Source organism: Peromyscus leucopus, chromosome 1, assembly GCF_004664715.2.
Source record: "Peromyscus leucopus breed LL Stock chromosome 1, UCI_PerLeu_2.1, whole genome shotgun sequence".
NCBI classification, from domain to species: domain Eukaryota; kingdom Metazoa; phylum Chordata; class Mammalia; order Rodentia; family Cricetidae; genus Peromyscus; species Peromyscus leucopus.
This window is the reverse complement of record NC_051063.1, coordinates 56767729-56784845: the sequence shown is the minus strand read 5'-3', so window position 1 is coordinate 56784845 and position 17117 is coordinate 56767729. Positions and strand designations below refer to the sequence as shown.

The 17117-nt window shown below is 49.0% G+C and overlaps 1 protein-coding gene across 2 annotated transcripts; it reads right to left on the bottom strand.

Moving 5' to 3' along the window:
* Positions 1 to 644: 644 nt before the first annotated feature.
* Positions 645 to 13783, bottom strand: LOC114709188 (testis specific 10 interacting protein). Of its 2 annotated transcripts, none has more exons than XM_037208253.1 (8): positions 13603 to 13783; positions 12038 to 12177; positions 11256 to 11959; positions 10918 to 11065; positions 6552 to 6722; positions 1440 to 1539; positions 1232 to 1350; positions 645 to 794 (listed from the first exon to the last, which is right to left on the bottom strand). In XM_037208253.1, the coding sequence occupies exons 1-8, from the start codon at positions 13738 to 13740 to the stop codon at positions 671 to 673; spliced, it is 1644 nt and encodes a 547-aa protein (XP_037064148.1). In that variant the 5' UTR covers positions 13741 to 13783; the 3' UTR covers positions 645 to 670. The 2 variants fall into 2 exon arrangements, with proteins under 2 accessions (XP_037064148.1, XP_037064149.1); XM_037208254.1 differs by having other exon boundaries at positions 13612 to 13783.
* Positions 13784 to 17117: the final 3334 nt, after the last annotated feature.

The window sequence follows — 17117 nt, the reverse complement described above, 5'->3', positions numbered from 1 at the left end:
AGCCCTTTCTCTGGTTGATTGCTTGTTTGGTTTGGTTGCGTTGTTTTGGTCTTGAGGAGAGGGGCTATTTTTTCTTTCTTTTTTTTTTTTTTTTTTCTTTTCTTTCTTTTGGTTTTTCGAGACAGGGTTTCTCCGTGTAGTTTTGGTGCCTGTCCTGGATCTTGCTCTATAGACGAGGCTGGCCTTGAACTCACAGAGATCCTCCTGGCTCTGCCTCCTGAGTTCTGGGATTAAAGGCGTGGGCCCCCGTTGCCCAGCGAGGAGAGGGGCTTTTAAGGGTTCACACACTCACTCACTCCCTTCTCATAGTATTTGCTTGCTCCTCTCAGCTTCCTGTGGAGTACATCTCCGCATGTTTTGGTGTGATTTGCATGCTCCTTTAAAACTCCACTCCAAGACTGGGAGTCCTCAGAGGCAGGGTCCTGTTCACTGGGATTTCTGGGTCCCCAGGTGTATGTATGTTAGAGAAGGCATGGGGAAGCCTCAGCTGACTCCTTTCCAGCAGAGACAGCGTGTGTTTGCTGAAGAAGGGGTGCAGCCAGGGTTCCCAGCATAAGTGGGAAACAGGCCAAGTCTCGGCCACCCACATGCCACTACCTCCCCCCATCGCATAGCCAACTCCGCTCAGAAACCTCACACTGTACTTGCCTTAAAGTATTTAATTTTTATCTCAGGGACCGTGTGCTGGTTCCATGGTGGGAGAGGGGAGTCTTCCAGGCTGGTCGCTGGTGTCTTCTATCTTTGGGGAGCTCTGAGAAGAGGGCTCCATATCTACTCCAAATGACCGGTGGCTCCTTAAAGACACAGATGGAGGCCAATGGGCTCCATAGCACCCCACCCCATACCCAAATGCAGCCTTTCACCCTGCGGGTCCAAATCTAACTTACACTAGGCTGCTGTGAGTCCCTGGGAAGGGACACCCCTCCTGCAGTCTCAAGGTGTTTTGTGTTTTACTGTGAAGTGAATCTTATAATCCCTGCTCTATGCCAGATTACTTATTCTAAGGTGTCAGGGACAGTGGGCATAGGGTGACGGTATGGCGCCTGCTGCTTGGCCTGTTCTGGCTCAGTCCCAGACTGGCATTGCTGCTTATTTGTCCCTGTGTCCTGGAGTAAGGGCCTACTCCTCTGGTCATAGTGGAGGCGGGAACAGTAACTGGCCCACCTTCCTGGGTGATGTGGAGAGCACTGGAAGGACCAGAAGCTGGTGTGGATGCCTTGTCCCACCTCACCTGTGTTTCTGGGCAATTCCCTCTGCGTTGCCCGCCTCAGCCAGCAGCTGTTCCTCATCTACTCCCAATGCTGACAGCACCTGGGAGAAGCGCCGATTTACTGTGAGCCTGGCATTGGTCTGATGAGAAAAAGAAAGGTTCCTGTTCTTCACCAAGGCTGCTGGGGGCACTGTGGGGCTCTGATTATTAAGAAAGAGATCTCCCTCACCTGCATGGCCTGCTGGAACAGGAAGGGCCGGGCTTGCACCCTGTGCTGAATACCCTGCAGCTCTGCCTGGTACTCAGCAAAACGCTGTCGCTCTTTGCGCCTGTGAAAAAGACGGGCCTCTGGGCAGCTGAACATGGACACTCCCCAGGCCAGAGGCTCCTGGTCTTCATTGAAGCTTATTAATATAAAGGTTTCCCCTGACGTACAAAACCATCTCATTCCCAGTCTGGCCCTGTATTTCTTGTGTGAGATTATTAGGGTGGGACTTATTTGTCCCATTTTACGGATGGCTCAGGAAGGTCACAGGGACTCGTCCAGAATTGTAGGATTGAGCACCTGTCCCAAGTTTAGGCTGTTTACCCAGGGCTTACCCTACCTTCTGGCCACTCCCGAAGGAGGGACCAGCCCTGGCTCCTCAGCTCCTGCCTGCACAGCCTCCCCCTTCCTAAATCATCTCCCTGTTCTCCCCCTCTTGCAGCTTATTGCAAATAAGAGAACACCTCCCAAAGCTGGACCTGGTGGCTAACATTTGGGAAGCTGAAGTAGAGGAGAACTGCCTGAGTTCAAAGCCAGTCTGGGCTGCGGAGTAAGTTCCAGGCCAGTGATGATTGCAGAGTGAGACTATCAAAAACAAAAGAAAGATCTGGACTGCACTGGAGAAAAACTATTTACAAAAGTCAGTTTGAGGATGTTTAGGTGGCTCAGCAGGTCACTGTGCTTGCCACACTCACGGCTGGCAGCTTTGGTCTAAGCTCCAGAGCCCACGGAGCTGTCCTTTACTGCATGTCTGCACTTTGATGTGCCTGCAATCCCAGCATCCATCAGGCAGAAGCGTTGGGGTAATCTTTTTGTGCACTGTGTGAAAATGTGTCTCTAATGTCACCTGCCTAAGGCACCTTCTGACTGGTTTAATAAAGAACTGAATGGCCAATAGCTAGGCAGGAGAGGATAGGTGGGACTTCCAGGCAGAGATAGGAACTCTGGGAAAGAATCTGAGGTGGGAGATTCACCAGCCAGACACAGATAAGTTGGACATAGAGTACTGAGGAGAGATAACGAGCCACGAGGCAGAACGTAGATTAATATAAATGGGTTAATTTAGGTTATAAGAGCTAGGTGGGAACAAGCCTAAAAGCTAAGGCCAAGCTTTCATAATTAATAAAAAGTCTCTGTGTCATTGTTCAGGAGCTGGCAGTCCGAAGAAAGACCCATTTTGTAAAAGTAAGATCAGAGTTATCCTTTGCTACACAGTTCTAGAGCAACTTGGCTTACCTGAGACTGCAAGTCTGCTCACCCAGCCCAGTGTTACACTGCCTTTTAACCTCGCTCCTCACAGGACTAAGTGTCTGTCAGTTAATGCACATAAGACATGCTCAGCATGGAGTGGCAGAACACACAGAAGGAATGACAATGAGCAGACAGATCTGAAACTTGTTCTACGCTCTCAGGCATATGCACTGGACACCTGTGGGAAAGCTCCATGACGCCAAAGCTCTTTGGAAAAAACCCAAAACAATGTCCACTGGGAAAACCATGCCAGGACCCTGTACAGCACCATTAATTCAATCAAGAGAGAATTCCGGTGGTCTCAGGTGTGGAGGCAGTCATGCGCTGGCATTAGGACTCTGCCTTTTGCATGATGTCCTGTGGTTTTCTTGCTGTACAGTTTTTGTTTTGTTTTGTTGAGATAGGGTCCCATTATGTAAACCAGACTAGCCTGGAACTCCCTCCAAAGAGCTTCGACTAAAGGCCTGTGCCACTGTGCCAACCATCTTATTTTTTTTAGACAGGGTCTCTCACTAAACCTGGAACTCACCAATTTGGCTAGACTAGGTGGTCAGCAAGCCTCCCACGCATTGGGATTGTAGGTGCACACAGCTGCACCTGGGTTCACTTGGTTGATTTTTATATTAAAAAAAAAAAAATGAATGTCCAGGTCCTCATGCAGCAAGTACTCCGCTGGCTAAGCTGTCTCCCAAGCATCTATTTGTTTAGGTTTTGGAGACTGGATTGTGCTTTGTAGTCTAGGCTGGACCAAAATGCACAATCCTGTTGTCTCAGCCTCCTAAGTGCTAGAATTATAGGCATATACCATTATGTCAAGCTTGTTTTGTTTTTGAGGCTGGACTCAAAATTCCAGACCTCAAGCTATCCCCCTGCTTCAGCTTTGTAAGTAGCTGGGATGATATGTGTGCACCGTTATATCCAACTTCTTGCTGGATATCTACTACCATTTCTGTCAGAAAGGAAGTCCACGCCAAAAAAGAAAAAAGAGAGAACTGGTGCCAGTAGATAACACCCCTGTCATTCCAAAGTACAGGATGACAGACCTGCCACAGTGTCCCGCTACTTTGCCTCTCCTCCTGGGAAACAGGGTTGTAAAACTGGACCATCTTGTGGGGAAAAGAGTTCCTTTGTGGCACCTGCCCCAGGCAGGCTGGAAGACTGCCAGGGAAGGGCTACCTATGCCTTCAGCCTGCTGGAAGCAACAAGACTCTAGCACCCTTCTCCTGTGCCTGTTGGCTGGAGAATAGGCGTTATTCTTACCACTTCCTAGAGAGCTAGAGCTAGCAGAGCATGCTGGCAAGTGTTTGTAATCTCAGCACTCAGGAGACCAAGACAGGCAGACTGCCAGATCTGAGAGCAGCCTGAGCTCCAGAAAGCCCTAGCTCAAAAGAAACACAGGTGTGGGGGGAGGTGCAGGATGGCTCAGTGAGTAAAGGTGTCTGCTGCCCTGCCTGAGGTCCTGAGTTCGATCTCCAGGACCCACTTGGCGAAAGGAGAGAAGTGACGTCTGCGAATTGTCATCTGAAGTGCGTTAAGAAGTTACCAGGCAGTGGTGGCGCACACCTTTAATCCTGGCACTTGAGAAGCAGAGGCAGGCAGATTCTCTGTGAATTCAAAAAGGTTCCTTACAAGGAGAAACGAGGAGGCAACACATGTCCCTAAAAGACACTCTGTTCTGTAAAGTTATCTGTGAAGTTGAGCTAGCCAGGTGTGGTGACACATGCCTTTAATCCCAGTCCTAGGAAGGCAGGGACAGGAGGATCTCTATGAGTTTGAGGTCAGCCTGCTCTACACAGTGAGTTCCAACACAGCTAGGACTACATAGAAAGATCCTGTCTTAAAATATAAATAATAATAATAATAATTTAAAAATGAAGTAGGCATAACAAGACGGACTCAGCATAGGTCATCTGAGCCCTGCCATGTCCTTGGTGCCTCTTCCTACACCTCCTGAACCAAAGAAAAAAAGCATGGAGAGGACCCCATCGGTGTTCCCGTCAGCGGCTTAAATGACTGATCTTAGTCACGCTATCTGTGTCATGAGGTTGAGCCTTTGCAGGAACTCTGTGTCATGTCACTGAAGAGCAAACACTAAAGCACTCAGTGTAGCAAGGTAACTGTGGTGGTTTGAAAGAAAATGGCCCCCATAGGGAGTGGCACTATTAGGAGGTGTGGCCTTGTTGGATAGATGTGGTCTTGGAGGAAGTGGGTCACTGTGGAGGTGGGCTTTGAGATCTCTATGTGCTCAAACCACACCTAATGAGACAGTTCACTTCCTGTTGCCTGCACAAGATGTAGAACTCTCAGCTACCTCTCCAGCACCATGTCTGTCTGCATGCTTCCTGTCATGATCACAATGGACTAAACCTCTGAACTGTAAGCCACCCCATTAAATGTTCTCCTTTATAAGAGTTGCTGTGACATGTAATGGGATGCAGGTAAAGCCACGGAACATGTGGCAATACATAGATTAATAGTTATGGGCTAATTTAAGATATAAAAGCTAGCTAGCAAAAGGCTTGAGCCATGGCCCTGTAATTATAATTAACAAAATTAAATTAAATTTTAAAAAAAAGTTGCTGTGGTCATGGTGTCTCTTCACGGTCTCTTCACAGCAATAAAAACCCTAAGACAGTAACCAAACATCTTCCAGGGCTTACCTCAGACCTGGGCAAATCACTGAAACTCTCTGCTCTCCGGGCCTCAGCTCCTCCTCTGTAGGACTGTGTGGGTATTGGTACTACCTAACTCAGGGCCTGTTAGGAAGAACTGCTTCATTTGTGGAGCTGCTTCCTAGGAGTATAGTCTGAGTTGGGTGTAGTGGTGCACACCTTAAATCCTAGCACTTAGGTTTAGGAGGATTGCTATAAATTCAAGGTCAGCTTGGTCTATATATCCAGTTCCAAGACAGCCTGGGCCACCACCCTATCACAAAAGAGAAAAAGAGAGCTGGGCAGAGTGGTGCCTTTAATCCCTGTACTTAGGAGACAGGCAGAAGGATCTCTGTGACAGCCAGGCCTACATGTGTACCCTGGCTTCCAGGCCAGCCAGGGGTACATAAAGAGACCCTATCTTAAAAGGGGGACAGCAAAAACATGGAAAGATAATAAAACTCATTACTCCGGCTGAACGTGCGTACTAATTGTCTCCAGGAGTGGAGCCCCTGGAACTGTTTATCACAGCAACTGTTTCTACAGTCTTCAACATTTAAATATATATATTTTATATTTATGAGAGTTTAGCATGTATGTAAGTGTACCACATGTGTGCCTGGTGTTTGCAAAGGCCAGAAGAAGAGGGTTGGAGTCCCTGAAACTGGAGTTACAGATGATCGTAAGTTACCATGTGGGTGCTGAGAACTGAACCCAGGTCATTTGTAAGGGCATCTGGCTCTTAACCACTGAGCCATCTCTCCAGCAATTCAACATTTTGTTTTGAGACAGTGTCTCCCTGGCTGGTCTGTAACTCACTAGACCAGACTGTGTGTGTGCCTCTGCCTCCAGAATGCTGGGATTAAAGGTGTGTGTCACCATGTTCAGCCATCCTCGATTTTTATAACAAGCATGTCTGACACTAAGAAACCAAAAAAGAAGATTTGGAATCATGACTGTATGCAGAATGCTTTGAACATGAGGATGAAATCTGAAGGGGTGACTATTAATAACTCAATGATCTTGACCCAGCCCTTCTCCAGGGGCCCAGCATCTTCATTTGTAAAATGCAGCTAAGGGGTCTGGCCTGCTTGCTGTGGGGTCCTGCATCCTGACACCCAGCACACCCTCCCCGCCATGCCGCCGCCAGGCCCTCCAAAGCCTGGCCTCCTACCTCAGCTCCTCCAGTTTGCGCTGAGCAGCCACGGCCCCTCGGCTCCCTCTGGGTGTGTAGGCTGCCAGACAGCGAGCTACCTGCTGCTGCACCTGATGCTCCCGGACCCGACGCATCTCAGCCTGCTGCCGCTCCTCCAGCTGCTGCTGTTCCCAGGCCTGCAGCAGGTTTCTGGGAAGGAAAGGGAGATGTCTATGGGGGGGTCAGGAGATTCAAAGAAGGTCAGAGAAGCATAGAGGAACATGTAAGCCTTAGAGGAGGGGCTGTGGGAGGAAGTTTGTGTCTCAGAGAGCCAAGGGCCTGGGAAACAAATGGCATTTGTCATGGAAGCCATGATTCCTGGAGCCTGCCTGTGATGGCTTACAGCCAGCTTAAGGCCTTAAGGCCTTACCCTATTCTTCAGCAGTGAGAGCCAGTTCTTTGTTTGTTTTGGGTTTTTGTTTTTTGTTTGTTTTGGGTTTGGTTTTGGTTTTGGTTTTTCAAGACAGGGTTTCTCTGTGTAGCTTTGCACCTTTCCTGGAACTCGCTTTGGAGAACAGGCTGGCCTCGAACTCACAGAGATCCACCTGGCTCTGCCTCCTGGGTGGTGGGATTAAAGGTGTGTGCTGCCGCCGCCACCGCCGCCACCACCACCACCACCACCACCACCACCACCACCACCACCCGGCTGTTTTTTTTGTTTTGTTTGTTTGTTTTGTTTTTGAGACAGGGTTTCTCTCTGTAGCCCTGACTGTCCTGGAACTCGCTCTGTAGACCAGGCTGGCAGGCTGGACTCAAACTCAGAGATTCGACTCCTTCTGCTCCTGAGTGCTGGGATTAACAATATGTGCCACTCCTGCCCGGTTTGAGATCCAGTTCTTAACACTTGGCTCAGGCCTCCTGAACGCTGTAGAGCTCAGCTGAGGCCTCCTGAGCCCCGAGGAGATCAGCGCACAGCCTGGCACCTTTCTGCAGTCCTCACATTTCCTTGCCCAGCGTCTGTCTGTGAGAAAGGACCAGATCTCTAACCACTTCACTTGACGGCCACTAGGTTAATGCCCAACAGCTTGAGACACAGTCGGATGGATGGACAGTTGGATGGATGGACAGTCGGATGGATAAGTATGTGGGAAAGAATAAAAATGTTGAAAGAACATGTGGGCAAAAAGTGTGGATAGCTGAATAGCAACTAGACAAACCTGGAACATTCTTCCCCTGGATATCATGGCCAATGTCCTCTCATCAATCAAGTCTTTCCCTTGGCTACTCTATTTCCTCTCTAGGAGTCTCTGTCTCTAGCTATGTATTTTGTTCATTTCATTTCTTATCTATCCCTGTCTGGCCTGGAACTCTTTCTGTAGCTGAGAGTGACTTTAAACTTCTGAACCTCATGCCCCCACCTCCAGAGTACTGGGATTACAGGCTGCACCACCACGTTGGGCTTTAAAGCTATCTTAACAGAAAAAAGAACTGGAAATATCATATGCCCCGATGTCATAAAAAACCATTAAACTGTCAGGCAGTGCTGGCGCACACCTTTAATCCCAGCACTCAGGAGGCAGGGACAGGCAGAACTCTGAGTTCGAGGCCAGCCTGGTCTACAAAGTGAGTTCCAGAACAGTCAGGGCTACACAAAGAAACCTTGTCTCAAAAAACCAGAGAGAGAGAGAGAGAGAAGAGAAGAGAATGACCTTGCCTCAAAGTGGTAGGAGAGAACCAGAGAACCAACTCCTGGACTATACATACACACCTACACTCACACAAAATAAATTTTAAAAAAGAAAATGATCAAAAGGTCAGGCATGGTGATATACACCTGGTTTTTTTTCTTGGTTTTTGTTTTTTGTTTTTCGAGACAGAGTTTCTCTGTGTAGCTTTGGAGCCTGTCCTGTAACTTGCTCTGTGGACCAGGCTGGCCTCGAACTCACAGAGATCCGCCTGCCTCTGCCTCCCGAGTGCTGGGATTAAAGGCGTGCGACACGACCGCCTGGCAACACCTGTAATCCTAGAACACGGAAGGCTGAGGCAGGAGGATTACAGCAAGTTCAGTGCCAACTGGGGTGCACAGCTAGTACCAGACATAGATTTGTGGCTAAATAGCAAGACTTGTCCCAAACAAAACGATTGAGAAATGCGAGCCACTGTCCACAGGGTGACAGTGGGGAAGTGGGAACCCTTGTACATAGTAGATGGGAATATAAAAACAGTATGGAGGGGATAAGAGATGGCTCGGACCCAGGCCCAATTCTCAGCACCCACCTGGGCTCTCACAGCCATCTACAACTCCAGTTCAAAGGAACAGATACCCTCTCCTGGGCCTCCAAGGGCACCAGACATGTATGTGGACGTGCATGCAGACAAAACACTCATTCACATGAAATAAAGTAAATAAACCTTATGGCTTGGGGATTGCTCAGTACACTTAGGTTCAATTCCTAGCACCCACAAGCCAGCTAATTAATAACCAACTCCGGTCCCAGGAGATCCAATGCCCTCTTGAGGCCTTCCTGTGCATGAAGCACATGCACCAGCCATGCATGTGGTGCACAGACTTACATGCAGTCAAATCACCCACACACATAAAGTAAAAATACATTAACTTAAAAAATAATTTTTAAGCCGGGCGGTGGTGGCGCATGCTTTTAATACCAGCACTCGGGAAGCAGAGGCAGGCGGATCTTTGTGAGTTCGAGGCCAGCCTGGTCTACAGAGCGAGATCCAGGAAAGGCGCAAAGCTACATGGAGAAGCCCTGTCTCGAAAAACTAAAAAAAAAGAAAAAAAAAGAAAGTTAAAAAAGTATAAAAAACAAGCTAGCTAGGCATGATAACACACGCCTTTAATCCCAGCACTCGGGAGGCAGAGGCAGGTGGATCTCTGAGTTTGAGGTTAGCCTGGTCTACAGAGTGAGTTCCAGGACAGCCAGGAATACACAGAGAAACAAATCTATCCTACAATATGGTGACTATTATTTTTCACAGCACACTTAACTTGAAAATCACTAAGAGATTACACTTTAGGTGTTCATAAAAGAAGTATGTGTGATAATATACGTTTTAATTAGTTTGATGTAGCCATTTATACACATGATTTTAAACTAATAAAGAGTAAATCTGTAAGAAAGGGTTGTAGAGGATACTCTGAGAGTCTGATGACCAAGGGTGGTGGTGCAGGTCTGTAATCTCGGCACCTAGACAGAGGCAGAAGGATCCAGAAGGATCAGGGATTCAAGGTAGCTCCAGCTATCACGGTAAGCCAACCTGAGATACATGAGACCAAGCTTCAGTCACCTCCCCTCATCAGAAAAAAATAATAATAATTCTGAGTGATTTGAATTTACCCCTCCCTCACATTCCACTTCTAATCAGTCCCCAAGGCTCATAAAGTCAGACTCTAAAAATCTCAGGGCTGGGGGCTGAAGAGATGGCTCAGAGGTTAAGAGCACTGAATGCTCTTCCAAAGGACCTGGGTTCAATTCTCAGTACCCACATGGCAGCTCACAACTGTCTGTAATCCAGTTCCATGGCAAAACACCAAATGTATATTAAAATTTTATTTTTAAAAAATCTCAGGGCTGGGACAGCAAGATGGCTGAGCAGATAAAGGGGCTTGCTGCCAGGCCTGACAGTGTAAGTTCAGTCCCAGACCCAGGTGGCAGGAGGAGAGAATTCACCCCCTCAAGTTGTCTTCTGACCTCACACCTATGCGGTGGCACTCACATGCTTGCACACGTAGACAGTAAGTAAATAAATATGATAATTTTTTAGATATCGTGGCTGAGGATATAACTTAATATTAGAGCCCAGCATTCTCAAGTCCCTGGGTTTGATCTCCAGTTACACACACACACACACACACACACACACACACACACACACACACACACTAAAGTCCCTAAAGAACTCCGAATGAGTCCCCTTCTCTCCATCCACACTGGCCCCTGGTTCAGGCCCTCACCATCCCTTGGTCAACAGTTGCCTCCTCGCCTCCAGGCTTCTCCGAGCCCGAGGTCTCTTCTTCTAGCCCAAGTGTTGTAGCTGGAACTAATCATCCATAAGCCACCCAACTCCTTTTGTAGACCTTGAACTTCTTGGGACTGACCCAATCTTGCTCCCTCCTATCCTGGGGACCCCCAGGAAGACACTCAACATATGTCACATGAATTGGCTGAAGGATGACTAGAAGAAAAGGAAGGACTGAGAAGTGGCATGTGTCAATACCGTAGGACAGATAGACAATGGACGTTATCAAGAACAGGATGGCTGGATAATCAGAAAGCCCGGTGAATGGGTCAAAGCATAAATGAACTGGAAGGAGAGTGTCTTTTGTAAACTGGCCCCTTATCTACCCTCACCCTCAGCTCTTGCTCTCCTTCCTCTTCCTCCTCACCTCGTGGCCTCCTGTCGTTTATGGAAAGTGCGATTGGGGAAATTGGCAGACAAGAAACTTTCATCATCTCCCAGGGTAGAGGTCTTCTTATTCCTGGTAGAGGCCTGGACAGCTGCCCGCAAAGCCTTCCAGGTCTGCTTTTCAGGACCTGTCCACAGGAAAATCAAGTCAGGGTCACACTGTCTCCTGGGTCACTGGGCAGTCCCAACCAGCACCCAGACAATCCCTAGCCCACCCCAACCTCTACTACCTATCCCCATTACCGCCACCCCAACCCTCCATCTGAGTGCCGGTCTCCCACAGCTCCCAGGGACCTCCGGCTTCCCAGATGCACTCACCACAATCCAGTTCCTCCTGTAACTGCCTGTGTAACCGCTCCAGGTCCCAGGGCCCCTTCAGATCCTTGGCCATGGACTTCCCCCTCTGCGACTTTCGGAGGCTGTGGGAACTGGAGCTGCTTCCCTGGCTGCTTCCCTTTTCTTCAGATGCCTTCTCTCCAGAATTCCTCCCCTTATGTTGAGAGCTGCCCTTCCTCCTATGGGGGGCGCTGTGTTCCTCCTCTGTCACCTCTGAGATCCATTCCTCCTCCAAGGTCAAGCCTTGCCCTGGGAGCTGGGGCAGTTCCCCAGGGCTCAGAACCCTCTCTGCCGCCTCAGCATCCTGGCCTTCTACCTCTGAGACATCCTCAGACTCTGAGCCTGACCCTTTTCCTAGTGGCCAGAAGCCACCATGGCTGCATGGCTCCAGCCCTTGGCTCTCTGAGGTGCCTGGAGGGAGGGCGATGTTGCCCCGGCCCCCCAGCTGATATCTCCTCTCCTGGTTTTGCACTTCTGTCTTCTGGCAGAAGCCGAGGTCTTCTGAGAGGCTGGCTACTGACTTGCGCCTGGACTTGATCTGGGGGGCAGGTGGGGGCAAAAGCAGGGCTCGTTGGCCCAGGACCACGGAGGAACTTTGCTGAAGCAGAGCCTGGCCATCTATGACGAAGCTTTCCCAGGCCCACTGGAAAGGGAAGGAAGGCTTCCGAGAAGCTGAGCTGAAGAGACTGAAGGAGAGGACAGAAGTCAGAGTGAGGGTCCTCCTGGTCCCCAGTACACCCCCCAGGCCATCCCCAGCCGCTTACTCCTCTGCCTCAGCTGAACCTTGTCCTTTCTTGTTCCGTCTCCGGGGCTTGCGTTTTTTCCTTGTCGTCTGCCCCGCGCTCTGAGACCTCTGCAGCTGGAGGTTCTGACTGTGGAGGCTGTCACCACTCCCAAGGCTCCCCTGGGCAGGACAGGGGAAGAGGCAGCTCCTGTACCACTCTACATCTCTCCAAAGAGAGGGGCTGCCTCTCTTTGCATTCTGTCCCAGCTGTGGCTGTCTCTAAAACTCCCTGATCACTCACTACCTCTTCTGTTCAAATAGCAAGAGTTGCAGACCCAGTTTGGGGAGGTGACTCACTAGGGGAAGGCAATGTCACTACGCCTGACAACCTGAGTTTGATCCCTGGGACCCACATGACAGAGGAGAGAACCAACTCCCACCTGTTGTTCTATGACCTCGACTTGCACACACACACACACACACACACACACACACACACACACAATCAAAAGCTGCAGACACATGGGCACCTTTAGGCAGTTACATATTTGACCTTCCCAAAGAAACACCCTGGGAAGTGGACGCTTGCTATTACACGTTTTCAGGCAAAGAGTTAGGTAGGCTCTTGCACTTCCAAGAGCAGAGGCCACATGGCTGGTGAGTAGTGGGGCTGGGACCCACATATGTTGTCACTGTTTCCAAATCCCAAATTTGTCACCATTGAACTCTGCTGTGAGAGAAGTGTCCAAATGTTCCCAACACAGAGATCAGAATTGCCCTGATTTGTTTCTTGTGTACATACAAACATACAATTATCATACTGTTCCCCATTAATTTATATTATATTATATTATATTTATTGTATTGTATTATATTTATTACATTACATTACATTATATTATTATTGTATTGTATTGCTGTTGTTGTCATTTGTTTTGTTTGGTTTTGGTTTTGGTTTTTCGAGACAGGGTTTCTCCGTATAGTTTTGGAGCCTGTCCTAGATCTCGGGCTGTAGACCAGACTGGCCTCGAACTCACAGAGATCCGCCTGCCTCTGCCTCCCGTTTGTGTGTGCCCCCACCTCGTGGCTGAGGATAGCTCTGAACTACGGATCCTCCTGCCTCCACTGCCCAAGTGTTGGAACGACAGTCTGCACCAGCATGCCTGGTTTGGACTTCTTTAAATTTAGGGAAATGTCTGGGTATGAAGACACATACCTGTAGCCCCAGATATTCAGGAAACTGAGATAGGAGCATTGTGAGTTCTAGGACAGCCCAGATAATTTGTTAGGAGCCCTCAAACAAACAAACCCTCCACCACCACCTCCCAAAACAAAACCACCACAAAAGCTCCCATTCTTTTGGATGTCGCACAGGGCTCCAGACTTAGTGCCACAGAAGTGAAGGACTGTTTTCTAAAAGCTCTTTCCTCCCTGCAGTGTCCCCAGACTGCTCCATCTGTCCTCTATGGTGCCTGTTCCAGGCCTTCCTAACTGTTATCCGGACCTGAGCTCTAGGCTTCTGGTTCCTCAAGAGCCTCGGCCAGTCCCAGCTTCTCTTGGCCGAAGATGCCGCTGGGCAGTTGGAGGTTCCCCAGCGGTGCCTACCTCTCTCACCTGCTCCTCTGGAGAGATGCTTGATAGAAGTTTGAACAGCCTTGTGGCTGTTCCTGGAGCCAAGGGCTCTGTGCTCTGCCTTGGTCTCTCCGTGGTGGCCCTGGCCAACAGTTGGTTAGTGTTTAGCATATTGGTACCCTGCCCTTTCCCACCCCCACCTGCCAGCTCTGGAACTGCCCCTTCTGCCATCTCCATGACAACCAGGCTGTGACCAGTCTGACTGACTCTAGCAAGAAGTACTAGGGGTCAGCCAGGTGTATGATGCTGACATCCTCTCAGAGATCCTGTTCAACAGGACCCAGGACTGCACCCTGCCTCTGGCCCTGCTAGCTGGCCTGGTGTAAGCTCCTACCTCTTTAGGCCTATGTTTGCCCACCTGTTGTGAAAGGGACATCATAACTTGCTATCTCAAAGGGTCCTCAGCTCATGTGAGGATGCCTACCCAGTTGATACCTGAGACAGGCCATGTCCCTCAGCCTGTCTTCAGCCTGAGTGAGCCTCGTGAGATCTTATACAATTACTTTGCTCTCCAGGCCCCTGACAGGGCCAGACCACTGGATATCAAGCTCCTCAAAAGAGGCAGCAAATGGGTCAGGGCTGAGAAGAGCTGTGCTTCAATCTAACATTTTCTGTGCATGCCTGTGTGTGTGTGTACTTTGTTTTTGTTTTGATTTTTTATGGATTTTGTTTATTTTAGACAGCATCTCACTTGTAGCCCTAGCTGGTCTAAAAGTCACTCTGTAGACCAGGTTGTCCTTGAACACACAGAGCTCTGCCTGCCTCTGCTTCAAGAGCACTGGGATTAAAGGTGTGTGCTACCATGACCAACAAGTTCTCAGGTTTTTCTGTGTGGGTGCTGGGAATCCAACACAGGTCCTTAGGACTGGGCAGCAACTGAGGCTCTATCACAGCGTTATCCCCCCTTTTTTTTTTTTTTTGGTTCTGGGATTGGAACACAAAGCCTCATGAATACTAAGTGTACACTCACCACTGAGCACAGACCTTCCCCGGAGTTTTCGTCTGTTTCTTACTGTTTCCAGGAGGTTTGTTTGTTTAAGCAGTGTCTGGTGTAGCCCATGCTAGCCTCATGCTCTGTATATAGCTGAGGATGACTTTGAACTTGATCTTCCTGCTTCCTCCCAAATGCTGGGGTTGTTAGCCTGCACCACCACATCCAAGTGGACTCTTAGATTATTAGAACTCTCTTCACTGGTTTTGGATCTGTTCATGTATGTGTTGTTTTGTGCCAATTTGGGCATTCCACATTTTTTTGTTGTTTTGTTTGCTTGTTTTTTTGTTTTTTGAGACAGGGTTTCTCTGTGTAGCTTTGGAGCCTGTCCTGGAACTCACCCTGTAGCCCAGGCTGGCCTCAAACTCACAGAAATCCGCCTGGCTCTGCCTCCCGAGTGCTGGGATTAAAGGTGTGTGCCACCACTGCCCGGCCCACGTTTTTCTAGAAATGTTTCCACCTCACTTAAATTTTTATGTTTATTTATGTTATTCTTTGGTATTTGAATATTTTAAACCTTTCTAGGCTCAAGGGTCTAGCTGTGTAGGGCCTATTGGCTCTGGGAACTCTGGGTTCACCTCTTAGTTGGGGGAGCACATGACGAGTGGTTGGAAGATGCCATGAGGTATAAAGGGAAGAAGAGAATAGAATTACCGAATGAGTAGCTGCTGGCCAAATTCAAACCTTCTATTAAAAGAATAAGCCTGTTGTCTTATTCAGGGTTTCACAGAGAAACTCAATCTTAAAAAGCAAAATAACAGGGGAAAAAAGATTCACTTATTTTTATTTTATATGTATGGGTGTTTTGCCTGAAGTATGCCTGTGTATCACATGAATTCAGTGCCTGCAAGAGGCCAGAAGAAAGCACTGGGCTCCTGGAAGGAGCTCCAGTTGTTAGCTGCATGTGGGAGCTGGGAATCAAACCCTAGTACTCTGGAAGAGCATCCAGTGCTCTTATCCTCTGAGCCATCTCTCCAGCCCCAATGTGATCCACATTTTGCCCCCTTTGAAATCCTCATCCTTGTCAGAAATATAAATGGATTAAAGTTAGGTTTTACTTTCCTCTCCTTCTTTCTTTGAGAAAGGGTCTCGGGTAGCTCTGTCTAGCTTTGAACTTGTTATACAGACAATGATAAACTTGAACTTCTGTTCGTCCTGCCTCTACCTGTCTAGCTCCGGTTACAGCTGTGCCCCACAATGCCCCATTTATCTGGTGCTGACCATTGAACCCAGGGCTTCATACATTCTAGGCAAACACTCTACCTACTGAAATATGCCCCCAGCTCCGAGGGTAGACTTGTTTGTTTGTTTGTTTATTTTGTATGCAGAGTGGGGTGTGCCCTGGGATGCATTTGAACATCAGAGGACAACTTATAGTAGTCAGTTCTCCCCTTCCTCGGTGTAGGTCCTGGCAGTCAAACTTGGGTCCTCAGGTTTGGTGGCAAGCACCTTTACCTGATGAGTCCTTTTGCCCGTCTCCAGGGGTGGATTTTGAGGGAGTAAGTCGGTAATGACTGACATAGATTTCGGAAAGAACTGGCATCCTGATGAGATCCCAGGCCTGCCCTGCACTAGTGAATTGCCTCCTCCTCCTCCTCTTCCTTCTCCTTCTTTTCTCCCTCCTCCTCCTCCTTTCCCTCTTCCTCCTCCCCCCTCCTCACCCCCTTTTTTAAAAAAAAAGGTTTTTTAAAATCTTGGCTGGCCTGGAACTCATTCTATAGACCAGGCTGGTCTTGAACTCAGGGATCCACCTGACTCTGCTGGGTGCTGGGACTCATGATATACGTCACCCTGCCATGCTGGTGGATTGCCTCCTAATTCCAAATCTGGGACTGAATGCTTCAAGGAGGCTCAAGAGGCTTACTGTAGTGGTGGTGGCCCTGGGAGGCCAGCAGTGCAGGTGGCCTCCAGCCAGGCTATGGACCAGCAGTGGGAACTGACCCACTCTAGCGTGAAAATGGACCCTGCCACGGGAGCCCAATAGGGTGGGTCTGTGTGTGTGTCAGAAGGAAGAAAGCCGGAGTAGCCAAAACAGAGGTGCTGCCATTTGTTGGAGCTGAAGGTGGGGAGATCTGTAAAGATGACCCAGAAAGCCCAGGCAGCACCCACAGACAGGAGCAGCTTCCTAATTTTTATTTTAACTTTGTAAATGTGTATGGGCATTTTGTCCGAATGTATGTTTGTGCACCATGTGCCCAGAGAGGCTAGAGAGGGCGCTGAGTCACTGAGTCACTGAAACTGAAATTATGGATGGCTATGAGCCACCATGTGGACACCGACACTGAACCAGGTCCTCGGCAAGAACGCTGCATTCTGCTCTCCCTTGAGCGGTCTCTGAAGGCCCTGTTGGAGGAGCTTTTCTCCACCGTCTGAGGGACTACTACCAGCACCAATCATGCCAACTCCTCACCACTTTCCTCCTCCATCCGTGTGCCCCACAGCCATAGGAGAGCAGGGTAAGGCACGGAAGACTGGCTTCCCCCGCTCTTGGTGGTAG

Bases quoted from the DNA above. Each gene is read 5' to 3' on its own strand.
- LOC114709188 (XM_037208253.1), bottom strand. From the start codon at position 13,740: ATGCTAAACACTAACCAACTGTTGGCCAGGGCCACCACGGAGAGACCA. The intron at 12,178-13,602 runs GTAGGCACCGCT...TGTCCTGCCCAG, and splicing joins CAGAGGAGCAGGTGAGAGAG to GGGAGCCTTGGGAGTGGTGA. The intron at 6,723-10,917 runs GTGAGGAGGAAG...TTTCCTTCCCAG, and splicing joins AAACGACAGGAGGCCACGAG to AAACCTGCTGCAGGCCTGGG.